This window comes from Sciurus carolinensis, chromosome 17, assembly GCF_902686445.1.
Source record: "Sciurus carolinensis chromosome 17, mSciCar1.2, whole genome shotgun sequence".
Taxonomy (NCBI): Eukaryota; Metazoa; Chordata; class Mammalia; order Rodentia; family Sciuridae; genus Sciurus; species Sciurus carolinensis.
Genome location: NC_062229.1, coordinates 43967665 through 43980226, shown reverse-complemented (window position 1 = coordinate 43980226; position 12562 = coordinate 43967665). Strand labels below are relative to the sequence as shown.

At 40.6% G+C, this 12562-nt stretch overlaps 1 protein-coding gene and 1 pseudogene across 2 annotated transcripts in view; one reads left to right on the top strand and one right to left on the bottom strand.

Moving 5' to 3' along the window:
• Ube2e2 (ubiquitin conjugating enzyme E2 E2) overlaps positions 1 to 5022 on the top strand; it is a 290807-nt gene extending 285785 nt beyond the window's left edge. Inside the window, exon 6 of one of the 2 annotated variants that reach the window (XM_047530323.1) lies at positions 4159 to 5022. In XM_047530323.1, coding sequence (XP_047386279.1) covers positions 4159 to 4256 — 98 coding nt within the window. In that variant the 3' untranslated portion in view covers positions 4257 to 5022. The remainder of the gene's footprint in view (positions 1 to 4158) is intronic. The other variant, XM_047530324.1, reaches the window with a different exon arrangement.
• Positions 5023 to 10416: 5394 nt separating this feature from the next.
• Positions 10417 to 11806, bottom strand: LOC124967881 (actin, cytoplasmic 1-like; annotated as a pseudogene).
• Positions 11807 to 12562: the final 756 nt, after the last annotated feature.

Genomic DNA, 12562 nt, shown 5'->3' with positions numbered 1-12562 from the left:
GCATTAGCGATACATACCACAACACCTGGCTCAGACATAAGATTTTTTCCCCCTAACATTTTTATTTCTGATATTCTTTCAATCATTTACTGCTTCACTCAATCATTGGATGTGCCAGCAGCCTTTGGTTTTTACCTTTTCTGTCAGTGTCAGTATCTGCAGCAGACACTATTAAGACCTGTTTTGTTCCAGCAACCTTTTAACACATGGCAGCTGCTCTTCCTTCTCACTTTGAAGACTCGTATGAATACACATGTAGATGGTTCCAAATCTTTCCCTTGTGTGTCATATAGTTTGTCTTTGGGTCTAAGAGAAGTTTAGTCCCAAAATTACATTTAGAATGCTTACTAATATTTGAAAACTAGTATTCAGGTATTAAAATAAGCCCAAGAGATGATGGTGTGCTTGTTAGATACGATGGTAATATGATCTTTTTGATCTTTACAAGCTGAGTAAAATCAAAGAACATTAAAGGAGGCAGTTGACTATTCAGTCTTCCAAAGTCTGAAGCAGGTTGACAGAATACTGGAGGCCGAAGCTGAACTTCAGTACCTTCTTATTATTTATAATATATAAAGTGCTCCTTTCTAACAGTTTTTTAAAAAATGAACAAAGGTCACGAGCAAACAACTCATAGAAGAGTAAATACACATGGTGAACAAACATCGAAAATGTTAAACCTTAGTAGGCACCAAGTCAAATACAGGTACTACAATGATAACTTTTTTTTCCTGTTAATTTGGCAAAAAAAAAAAAAAAGGTTTTAAAATCTGATAATGTAGTATGGGAGAGAACGTCCCAAAAGGCAAAAATTCTCTTACTAAAGGGCAGTTTGGCAATATTTACCAAAAATTAAAATATATATCCTCTGGTCTACACTGTCACTTAGAGGAATCCACCTCCAGAAATACTCAACTGTGTGCTCAAAGATTTATACAAGACTGTAATACTAGTTCTAATAGGAAAAAAAAAATCAAACTGTCATCATTAGAAGAATATGCAAGGGAATTATTAAAAATAATAAACTATTATCTGTAGTGGCTCAGAAACACAACTCCAGCATGTGCCAAGCCTGGGTTCAGCCCCCAACACCACAAAAAAGAAATAGAAAAATCACTGAATCCTGTTTGTATCAATACAAACACACTCCTCAAAAATTAATTTTCAAAGGCAGAAAATGTAGATTTCAATATACTTATCCACTGATGAATTTTGTGAGTTTTCTTTAGTAAAGTAGAAGAAAACTGATAAATAATAATTTCAAAGATTAATTAAGACTTGGTACAGTAGTAACAGTCCATAGACCCAAGATAATAAGAAATGTTTCCTTTTTCAGAACAAAATCTTTAGAGAAATAAGGTTAGACTGATTTATATTTGGAGACTGTTATTTCATCCCTGATGTATGTGACTCAATAAAATATGAAATACTTTAACAAGATTCTACCTTGCTTAAGATCCCAACTAAAGATCACAGAGTATCTTGAGCCATTAAATTCACTGTTCTAATTATTGCCTACATTACAGTTTTAATTTGATTACTTGAGTTCTCTCTTTTTTTAATTTTATTTATTTATTTTTAAGTTGGGGTTACTGTGGATTGAAGACCTCAAGCATGCTTAGCAAGGGCTCTACCACTGAGCTACATCCCCACCCCTTTTTACTTTTTTATTTTGAGACAGGGTCTCGCTAAGTTGCTGAGGCTGGCCTTGAACTCATTAGATTATTTTAACATTAAGAGCTATTTCGTTAATAGCACAGATTTTTTAAATTCTTCCATTTTATATTTTTGTTTTGTTTCTTCATTTGTTTTAAGCACATGTAAACTTTGCGTAAATTTACAGATGCATGCATAATAATGTTCCTTACAGCATTGTTCATGATGTAAAAGTTAGAAAGAACCATGACTGTAGACAGAAAATTGTTTATTAGTTTGAAAATATTGAAAATGATGATGAAGGTAGGAACTTATCCACCATAAAATGACTTTTATAAAAGATTACAAATGTGGACCGTAAATTAATCCCTGTTTTATCATCATATGTGTAGGGAGAAATACATCAAAATGTTAGCATCAGTTTTTTCTAAGAAAATTTACAAATACTCATTACTTACAACTTGTCTGAGTTGATTTTTTAAATTATTATTCTTTCATAGTTAGCATGTATAATTTTACAAGTGGAAATAATCATTTTAAAGCAAAACTCAAAAAAGGTAAAAGAAACCTGAAAGAAATTAAATGTTAATAATATAAATATGCAAAAAAAATTTTGTATAATCCATGTTATGGTTACCAGTTCTTCAACTTACTTTTGAGAGTCCCCCCTTCTGTCCCTACCAAAATACAATTAACGCTTTATTCGTCACCTTTTTCCACCCGACAGCTTTCTTATCCTTCATTTGTCTTCTTCTTCCTTTAGACTCAAATGACAGACCTGTCTTGTTCCCTGTTTCCAGTGTGTATTCACTCCATGACGGTGCAATCTTAGGTACAGCATTGATGTCACTAGTCATTCTTCTGATGTTAAGCTTTAGTCAGTTAAGAAGTACATACAGATGGTTTGTTAGTGTGTTTCACTAATGTAGATTCTGTTTAATGAAACACGTCTTAAATGATGTAAGCTAAGGATGCTCAAATTTAACCCTAAGCTTTACACTTTAGACTGCGAGGAATTGGAACAAGATGGTTTGTTTCAAAGGTAGAGAAATGGGTCACACAACTCACTTTGGCCCTTTAGATTCTATAGTCATACTTAGTTTCAGCTGAAAGACCACTTTTTAAAAAAAGTAGCTTGGCAAATTCCCAAGTACTTAGTGTCTTCCCTCAGTATTGCTGGTTTAAGTCTTATTGAATCCTGGCTGGGTTAATTTCAGTAAAGTTTCAGTTTCAGCATTTAGGAAAGCGAAGGGAAAGAATCACAAGAGTAGACAGAGGCAAAATTTCTAAACAAACCCATATACTGGATAGTCCCACTTTTGTGATCTAAGTGAATGCTGGAACCTGACTTCTCCCTGGAATAATTATAACAAGCTTGGCACAATTCCAAGAAAACTAGGCAAGGTCTTATCAGGCAGGCTTTCTGAGGCTTTTTTATCTGCCTTAGCAGATCAGTTAAAAGGTGGTATCTATAATACTGAGAAGGATAACCACCACTCTCTGTTAGATTAGAATTTCCAAATCTTCCATATTCTCTCCTTTTTTTTTTTTTTTCATATGTAACAGTAGCTTTTACTTTGTTATTTTCTCTTCTTATCCACCTGTTCTATTAAACCCGAACTTTCAATACCAAATGTAAGACAAATGAAAATTAGGGGAAAGAATGAAATTTGAGAATTGGAGGAAACTGGGTACTCTTGGGATCTCCAGAAACCTAAATTTCCTCCCCCCCTCCCCCCCCATTAAACATTGATGTTTCATCTTCTCCAAGTACTGTGTAGTTCAGAGTTTGAACTCCAGCTACAAGTGCTTGCTCCACACTGGGCTAGTGACTTACTTGTCACATGCTTGCTCCCTCATGTGTCATCTCCGTCAGTGTTCGGTGGAATTGATATGTTCAAGTGTTAGGACATGGTAAATCATGGTGAGTGTTAGCTATTAACATCTATTAACATTTTTGTAACATGAGCTATGTGGATTTTGATTAGAGAAAGATGATTGTCTCTCCCCTATCTGATTTGCTGCTTTGACTGTTCAGCTGATGCTCTGAATGTTCCCTCAGCATAGAATGAGGGGCATGAGAGCCACCACTTCCTTAACTCAGTAAAAGAGTTGCCCAGGCCATCCGAACCTCTGCCCAAGAGACCTCAAGGACCCTGGAGTCCCCATTCCACATCCTCCGTGCACTTTCTTAGTGAAATAATCTACTTGAAGACAAGAAGAACAGGGTGAGAAGTGTGTGGTAGAGACAGGGAGAGAAAATTTCTTATCAAGAAATACATCAGAAGGTATCAGTAAAACACCTAGATGACTCTTCAAGCAGTTTGTATGAAATGTGGTCTATGGAGGGTCCCTGGCTATGCTGCAGTGACTTTTTTCCTGGTTAGAATAGCAGCATCTCACCTCCTTGAACAAGAGCCAGCTTCTTGGACACCCCTTCCCTGACTTAGAAGAGGAAGAGGTGCTGGTATTAACTGACTCCTGACCCTGCTTCCCTTGCAGCCGACCCTCTGGTGGGGAGCATTGCCACGCAGTACATGACCAACAGAGCGGAGCACGACCGGATGGCCAGACAGTGGACCAAGCGGTACGCCACATAGGGACCTGCTGCCCGCTGCCCTGCCGGACCTGTGCAAGCACATTCACCAAGTGCATCAATAGCCCTGCCACCCCTCCGGACCTCGGTTCTTATTTTCCAGTTTTTATTAAATTTTGAACTGTTTTGTGATGGTATGTCTCCCGTTTTTCTCCCTCCCCTCCTCTCTTTCTCCTTCTCTCCCTCCCTCTCTTTTTCTCTCATTTTATTACCTTTTTGAGTTCTGTTAACTTGAAAGATTTGGGATTTTTTTCCCCACCTCAATGTGGATGGGAACTTTTATTTTCAGTGCAAACAATGTTGGATCTGTAATAGTAAGAGCTTTCTTACAAAGCTTTGTATTACTGTGTGGTTTTGTTTTCTGTTGTTTGTTTTGTTTTGGATTTTTTTTTCCTTTTATGTGATCTTCGGAAAAACACAAATTCAGAATTCTATCTCGTTTCTACTTAAATGTAGTGCTTAGGGTTAATTTTTTGTACTGAAGTCTTTATTGGTGGGTGCATGCTACTGGGAACAAGTTTTTGTACAAAAGCTTCAATCAGAATCACTGTGCATTACTGAGACCCTGTTTATCACTAGCCTTCTGTTCACCACACAGAAGACTGTTGGATTGAACAAAATAATATGTATTTTGATTTACTTAAAGTGCTTGTAAATTTCTTAGGGACCTGCCACTTTTGACTGTGGATCAGTTGATGTACACTTGTATTATTAAAGCACTCAATAAATCACTGTGGCTGATAAATGCACTTGTGGTAACCCGGCATTTGCTTTGTGTCCTGGTGACCTTCGTAGCCCTACATGCAGGGAGGCTTGTCCTGTCTAATTCAATTACAGTTTCAAGTGTATTTTTCATCTAAGACCTTTAAAATTGCTTTGTAGTTGAGTCGCTTAGCATGTGGAATTTCTCCAGCTGTCAGTAGCCTGATGATTTTATGGTTATTTCAGTAGATCACTATCATTGTGTTGTTGACTATACATCCATTCTGTTAACAACCTGCTTTACTCAGCAATTAAAATATGTGATTCCAAAAATAGCCATCAATGGGCTGGGGTCATAGCTCAGTTGGTAGAGTGCTTACCTCGCATGCACAAGGGCCTGGGTTCAATCCCCAGCACCACCCAAAAAAAAAAAAAAAAAGCCATCAAATGCAGTCTGAGCTGATCATTGCACTCAACCACTTTCAAGTTTGTCTCCTTTTTCCTCTTGAAATTTTATGGAGATTGCTGTCCAGCATTGTTTTGTTTTGTTAACTTCTATAATTTTGGTGAAAGAAGCAGACTTATCTGTATCTGTCATGGTTATACATTCGGTGACAGGGATATGTCTGTCCGACTTGACTTTCTGGATGTGTGTGGCTTCAGGAGGCAGAGGAAGCGTGTGGATGAGTTTTAAAAAACTGACTTGCTGATTGATGTTCAGGGCTCTTTGGGTTAGCACATACTGGAAACTTCTCTTCTGCTAAGCACAGTTACAGGCCCACCATACAATTTGTTCTCAGTTAAATAACCATGAAGATCTTTACTGCTACATAGTAGGATTTGTGAATATACTTATGAATATTTCAACATTTTAAATATCTGATTTAAGGTGAAGTTTTTATTGTCTCTAAATGGTTAAAAAGAAACCCCAAATATAGATATTATTAAATGTTCAAAATGCTACTTTTAAACCAAAGTGCCTACGGGCATTTATTCTCTTTTTAATAATGCTTTTACCATTCATTTTATTGGAAAACCTTTTCCAGTGTATCAGAACTCTGTGATCTCTGTTGGAACTAGTCAACTCCGTAATTGTAGCAAAAGGAACCACAAATAATGCATAAGGGGCATAGGTTCATTCTAATAAAACTTCACCAAAAAACAGTAGTCACATTTGGCTTATGGGCTATAGTTTGCCCATTCCTGATACAGACAACTATAGCCCAGGGTTGGGGCGGGGACTAGGCAACTATGTGTTGCCTCTTTCTTTAACATAAAATAAATTTAATTAGTATAATACAAGAATAAAGAATAAATTTTAGGAAAGTGCCAATTGTTTTTTTTGGTTTGGTTTACTTTTGAGTGAATAAAGCAGACCCAGGATATCAATACCAAATTTTATAGGCAATTTTTAAATTCAGTTTGCCTTTCTTCTTTTAAAATGTCAACTTTAGTGGATACTTTTAAATTACATATCAAATATATTACTCTCTACATGTCATATCTGCTTGTACTTCAAATCATGTAAAAATTATGCTACTTCAGAGCCAGAGATTACAATTCTAGTAAGAAAATCCTACCACAAATCTGTTTGCTTCACTGTTAGCCATTTTTAGGTCTTAAAACTTCTCTCCACATCTTTATGAACTCTGAGTACTTCATGACAAACAAATGTACCCTGCTCAAAATGTAAAAAACTCCAGAGAGACCGTCCAACTCTTAGCAGAGCCTATTAAGTCTAGGTTCCAGTTAATGCAATAATTTTACTTGAAATCTATAATCACAGCAGGCAATCCAATTCTAATAAGTTTTCAAAAATGGTTGTAAAATAATATTTAGCAGTAATTTGGCACCAGCAAGCTAAATAGTGTCCACTAAAACTTAGATTCTAAAGCCCAAGAATGATTTCACACCCTAATATTACTAAACTTCCCACATCAATTATTTAAAATTATAATATTTTATAGCTTGCTATTGCCAAATAAAATGTTGGCAGAACCTTGAATGAGGCAAGACTGTTGGTCATTGAGAGAGTAGTTTCAGATGGTACTTACTGATCTTAAATGATGCAAAAAGTCATGGCCCTAATTTGTCAGCAAACTACAAATGAACTGCATCTTTCATCTGTTCTGCAGGAATCCATTGAGATAGTGATTACAGAAATAAGTCAGTCTTTGTCCCACCCACTTTCCGTCTTTGCTTCGTATTCCAAATATAGAATTGCTGTGGTTTGAATGTTTCCCCAAAAGCTCATGTGGAGGAAACTGAATTCTGAATAAAACAGTGTTAAGAGGTGGGACTTTTGTTTTTGTTACAGGGGATTGAACCCAGTGGCACTCTCCCACTGAGCCACATTCTCAGTTCTTTAAATATATAGAAAGATTTTTTTTTTTTTTTTTTTTTTTTTGCACAGTGCTAGGGATTAAACCCAGGACTTTGTGTTTACAAGACAAGCACTCTACCAGCTGAGCTCTATCCCCAGCCCTCTTTTTTATATTTTATTTGAGACATTGTCTCACCAAGTTGCTCTGGCTGGCCTTGGACTTGCAGTTCTCCTGCCTCTGCCTCCTAAGTAACAGAGGTTGCAGGCATGCACAGTGTTGGTCTGAGGTGGGACTTCCGTCCTGAGGACTCTGCCTTCATGAAAGATTAATGCCGTTATCACAGGATGAGTTTAGTCTCCTTCTCCACCTTTCTCCCCTGCCTGGTTCACACGTGCATTCTTGCCGTTTCGCCTTCCACCGTGAGAGAAGATGCAGGCCCCCACCTGATATAGGCCCCTCAACCTTGGCCTTCCAGCCAACAAAATTATAAGAATTCTTTTTTCTTCCCTGTCTTAGGTATTGTATTAGCACAAAACAGACCTAACATAGGAAGCAGACACAGAAGTTTGTCATGGAATACTGGCTTGGGAATTAGGAAGAAATGAAACATTTATTTCAAAGGACCTGTGTACCAGGCCATAAAAAGTTATCATTTTAGTTTGAATCTGGAATGCCCCCAAAAGACTCATGTGTTGAAGGCTCCATTCCCACCTGGAGGCTCTACTGGGAGGTGGTGGAGGTTACTTGGAAGAGGTGTCTCACTAAGAGTATGCCTTTGAAGGGTATATTTTGACTTTGGGCCCTCTGTGTCTGCCTGCCCCTCCCCTCACACTGCTTCCTGGCCACCATGAAGTGAACAGCTCTGCTCCACCACGACATTCTGCCTTGCCAAAAAACCAGAGCAACAGGGACAAGTACCATAGACTGAACCCATGAGGCAAAATGAGCTTTTCTCCTTTGAGTTATCTCAGATATGTCATCACAGCAATAAAAGCTGACTAACATAGTTATGTAATAAACCCTCAGCCTAGCCTTTAAGGGTATTGGTGGCCCTGAGTCACATGAAATTAGCAGAGTGCCAAAGTAAGATTCCCACCAGAACCCCTGCTATCAACTACAAGACGAGGCACCTTTCTTCTAACTACAAAATCAAGCTATAAACATAAATTGCCATAATTCAGTCTTAGAGTCAAGGTGGAATACAATTTGGCTCTCTTCAATCAATGAGGTAAAAATGGTTGAACAAAGTGCGGACCTGGTATTAGAAGACGAAACTGCAGGAATCACCTTTCTAATCTCAAAAGATGCTACACTAAGATTTGCCCCTGGGGAGACACAGTTGGGAAAACCTGAATGAACTCTGCATCTTGGTACTGTAATAAAAGTGATGTTAGCAAGGCACAGTTATATGTACCTATGGTCTCATCTACTCAGAAGGACCCCTGAGTCCAGGTGTTCGAGACTGGCCCCGGCAACCTGAACCCCATTTCAAAATAAAGGGTGGAGAGTGTTAATTGTTCTCAGGTATGGTAATTTTAAATGTCTCTGTCTTTACAAAGAGAAATGTTCTTGTTTAATACTGAAAATAGTTGAAATGGCACACATAAGCCCTACAAGAAGATCTGAATCCTACTCTATTTTATTTCCGGGTGACTCTCAAAATATCCCTACTGTACAGGGCTCTCTGATATGTGAACAGGGATTTAAGCCATATGAGCACACCCTACGCTAGACCTAGATTCGTCCTCAGAGGAAATGTGCAGCAGCCTAGCTGTAGTCTGAACCATCTAGTACTTTAAGTTACATCATATCTGAAATCTGCTGAAGTGGAGACCATCAAGTGACTAAGAGTAGCTTGGCCTTTGTAATAGTTTGGATCTGGAATGTCCAACAAAGACCTGTGTGTTAAAAGCTTGATCTCCAGGGTGGAGTTATTGGGAGGTGCTAGAACCTTTAGGAGACCAGGCCTTGGGAAAGGTCCTGGGGTTATTGGGATCATGCCCTCTTTCTCTTTCTGCTCTGTCACATGCTTTCATCACAAGGCATCGCTGCTTCTTGGGAGACCCAAAGCAATTGGGGCCACACGAGCAGGTTCTGGAACCTCCAAAACTGAGCCATATAAACCTTTTCTAAGTTCTTCTCTCAGTATTTTGTAATAGTGATGGAGAGCTGACTAACAGTTTCTGAGGACCTTCCAGTGGAGCCTCACATTTCTCCACACCCATGCTGCCCCTCAGGGAGTGACTGGTTTCTTGAGCCTAGAACATTCTTCCCGTGCTAGGCACTTTTTACTTTCACCACCATGAGCACTGGTGATATGAGTTTGGGTTATCTTTAAACAAGGTCCCATGTCTCAGGAACTCCCTCAGTCCTGCACAGACCAGGACTGCTGGTCAGCAAGTTTTTGGGCTAGGAGGAAATTTCAGCTTGAGAGCTCAGACATTACACTACACAGAACCAGTTTGGCTCATAGAAATATTTTACTTAAAAATAGTCTAACTTGATGCACAATGATTTTTTGTTTTGTTCATTTGCAGTCCTGTGCATTGAACCCAGGCCTCAAACAGGCTAGACAAGTGCTCCACCACTGAGGTGCATCCCCAGACCTTTTTTTAATTTTGAGACAAGTTGTTGCTAAATTGCTGAGGCTTGCCTCAAATTTGCAATTCTCCTGCCTCAGCCTCCCAAATATCTGGAATTACAGGTGTGTGCCATCGCATCCAGCTCACAATGATCTTTTTTTTTTTTTTTTTTTTTTTTTTTTAAGGTGTACACTTTTATTGAACTGGTCTCAAGTCAGTGTACAGGTAAGCCCTGGCTGCCTCATACCTCAGCCCACTCTCAGGGAGACCAAAAGCCTTCATACATCTCGAGTTGGGGGACAAAAAGGGGGGCCACAATGGCTGACCATTCAAAAAAATAAATAAATAAATAAAAAAGTATTAAGGCGAAGATTAAAAAAATTTGCATTACATAATTTACACAAAAGCAATGCTGTCACCTCCCCTATATGGACTCGGGTGAGGACTGGGCCATCCTCCAGGAGGAGGAGTGGGGCAGCTTTTGGGAGGGCGAGGGACTTCCTGTAACAATGCATCTCACTATATTTGGAATGACTATTAAAAGAACAATGTACAAAGTCCTCGGCCATATTGTAGAACTTTGGGGATGCTCGCTCCAACCGACTGCTGTCACCTTCACCGTTCCAGTTTTTAAATCCTGAGTCAAAAGTGCCAAAACAAAAAACAAAAACAAAAAGGAAAAAAAAAAAAAACAAATAAAGCCATGCCAATCTCATCTCGTTTTCTGCGCAAGTTAGGTTTTTGTCAAGAAAGGGTGTAACGCAGCTAAGTAACAGTCCGCCTAGAAGCATTTACGGTGGACAATGGAGGGGCCAGACTGTCGTACTCCTGCTTGCTGATCCACATCTGCTGGAAGGTGGACAGTGAGGCCAGGATGGAGCCGCCAATCCACACAGAATACTTGCGCTCAGGGGGAGCAATGATCTTGATCTTCATTGTGCTGGGTGCCAGGGCCGTGATCTCCTTCTGCATCCTATCAGCAATGCCTGGGTACATGGTGGTGCCACCAGACAGCACTGTGTTGGCATAGAGGTCCTTGCGAATGTCAATGTCACACTTCATGATGGAGTTGAAAGTAGTTTCATGGATGCCACAGGATTCCATGCCAAGGAAAGAAGGCTGGAAGAGCGCCTCAGGGCAGCGGAACCGCTCATTGCCAATGGTGATCACCTGGCCATCAGGCAGCTCATAGCTCTTCTCCAGGGAGGAGCTAGAGGCTGCAGTGGCCATCTCCTGCTCGAAGTCCAGGGCAACGTAACACAGCTTCTCCTTGATGTCACGCACGATTTCCCGCTCGGCTGTGGTGGTGAAGCTGTAGCCATGCTCAGTCAGGATCTTCATGAGGTAGTCTGTCAGGTCCCGGCCAGCCAGGTCCAGACGCAGGATGGCGTGGGGGAGGGCATGGTGTGGGTGATCCCATCACCGGAGTCCATCACAATGCCGGTGGTACGACCAGAGGCATACAGGGACAGCACAGCCTGGATGGCCACATACATGGCTGGGGTGTTGAAGGTCTCAAACATGATCTGGGTCATCTTCTCACGGTTGGCCTTGGGGTTCAGGGGGGCCTTGGTCAGCAGCACAGGGTGCTCCTCGGGGGCCACACGCAGCTCGTTGTAGAAGGTGTGGTGCCAAATTTTATCCATGTCGTCCCAGTTGGTGACAATGCCGTGCTCAATGGGGTACTTCAGGGTCAGGATGCCTCTCTTGCTCTGGGCCTCGTCACCCACATAGGAATCCTTCTGGCCCATGCCTACCATCACGCCCTGGTGCCGCGGGCGCCCCACATTGGAGGGGAAGACGGCCTGGGGAGCATCGTCACCCGCGAAGCCGGCCTTGCACATGCCGGAGCCGTTGTCAACGAGGAGCACAGCGATATCGTCATCCATGGCTAGCTGGGTGGCGGGTGTGGACCGGCAGCAGCGGAGCGGCGAGGGGACTGTACTCGCAAGGTGGACGCGGTCTCGGCAGTCACAATGATCTTTTTAGAAGAGATGTGCACTATATGTGCTCTACATTTTGGAGAACTACCCCCACTCAACTCTTATGGGTTTCACACCCAGCACTTTTGACTCTCCCTGGTCTAAAGCCATGTGAGGGATATAAACTAGCTGCAGCCTCCTTTATACCACCAAACATGACTTAGATAGATGTATATGACTATGAATGGAGAGTATAAAACATAATAAGCCTTTTCAGAGGATTTTCATTACCTATGTATTTTTGAGATGGGGCCTCACTGTTGTTATTCAGGCTAGACTTGAACTCACCCTCCATAAACTCTCAAGGAGCTGTAATTAAGGCAGGTGCCACTGCCCCCAGGTTAAGAGAACTTTTAAAAAGGAACATTGCTGAATTTTAAAACTCTTGCTCATGGGACCCATACAGGACAATGGCAGTATTATTGTAACCACTGATCTCTCTTACATTACCCTCATAGTCAAAGTGAGGGCCAACCCAACTCCTTTGGAACATCCAGTATCCGCATTTTCAGCTCAGGTTACAGAATAAACCTTACCCAGTCACCTTGCATCTTTGGGATTCATGTGACCCTTAATCCTACTTTCATATCATCCCCTTCTACATTCAGCACTGCCCGCTCATCCTTTCTAAAGATTAGATGGGAGGTCAGAGTTCAAGATGGCAATCACATCCTAGTTTATAGGAAATTCAGACCTCCTGAGAAATTCCGTCAAGCTATG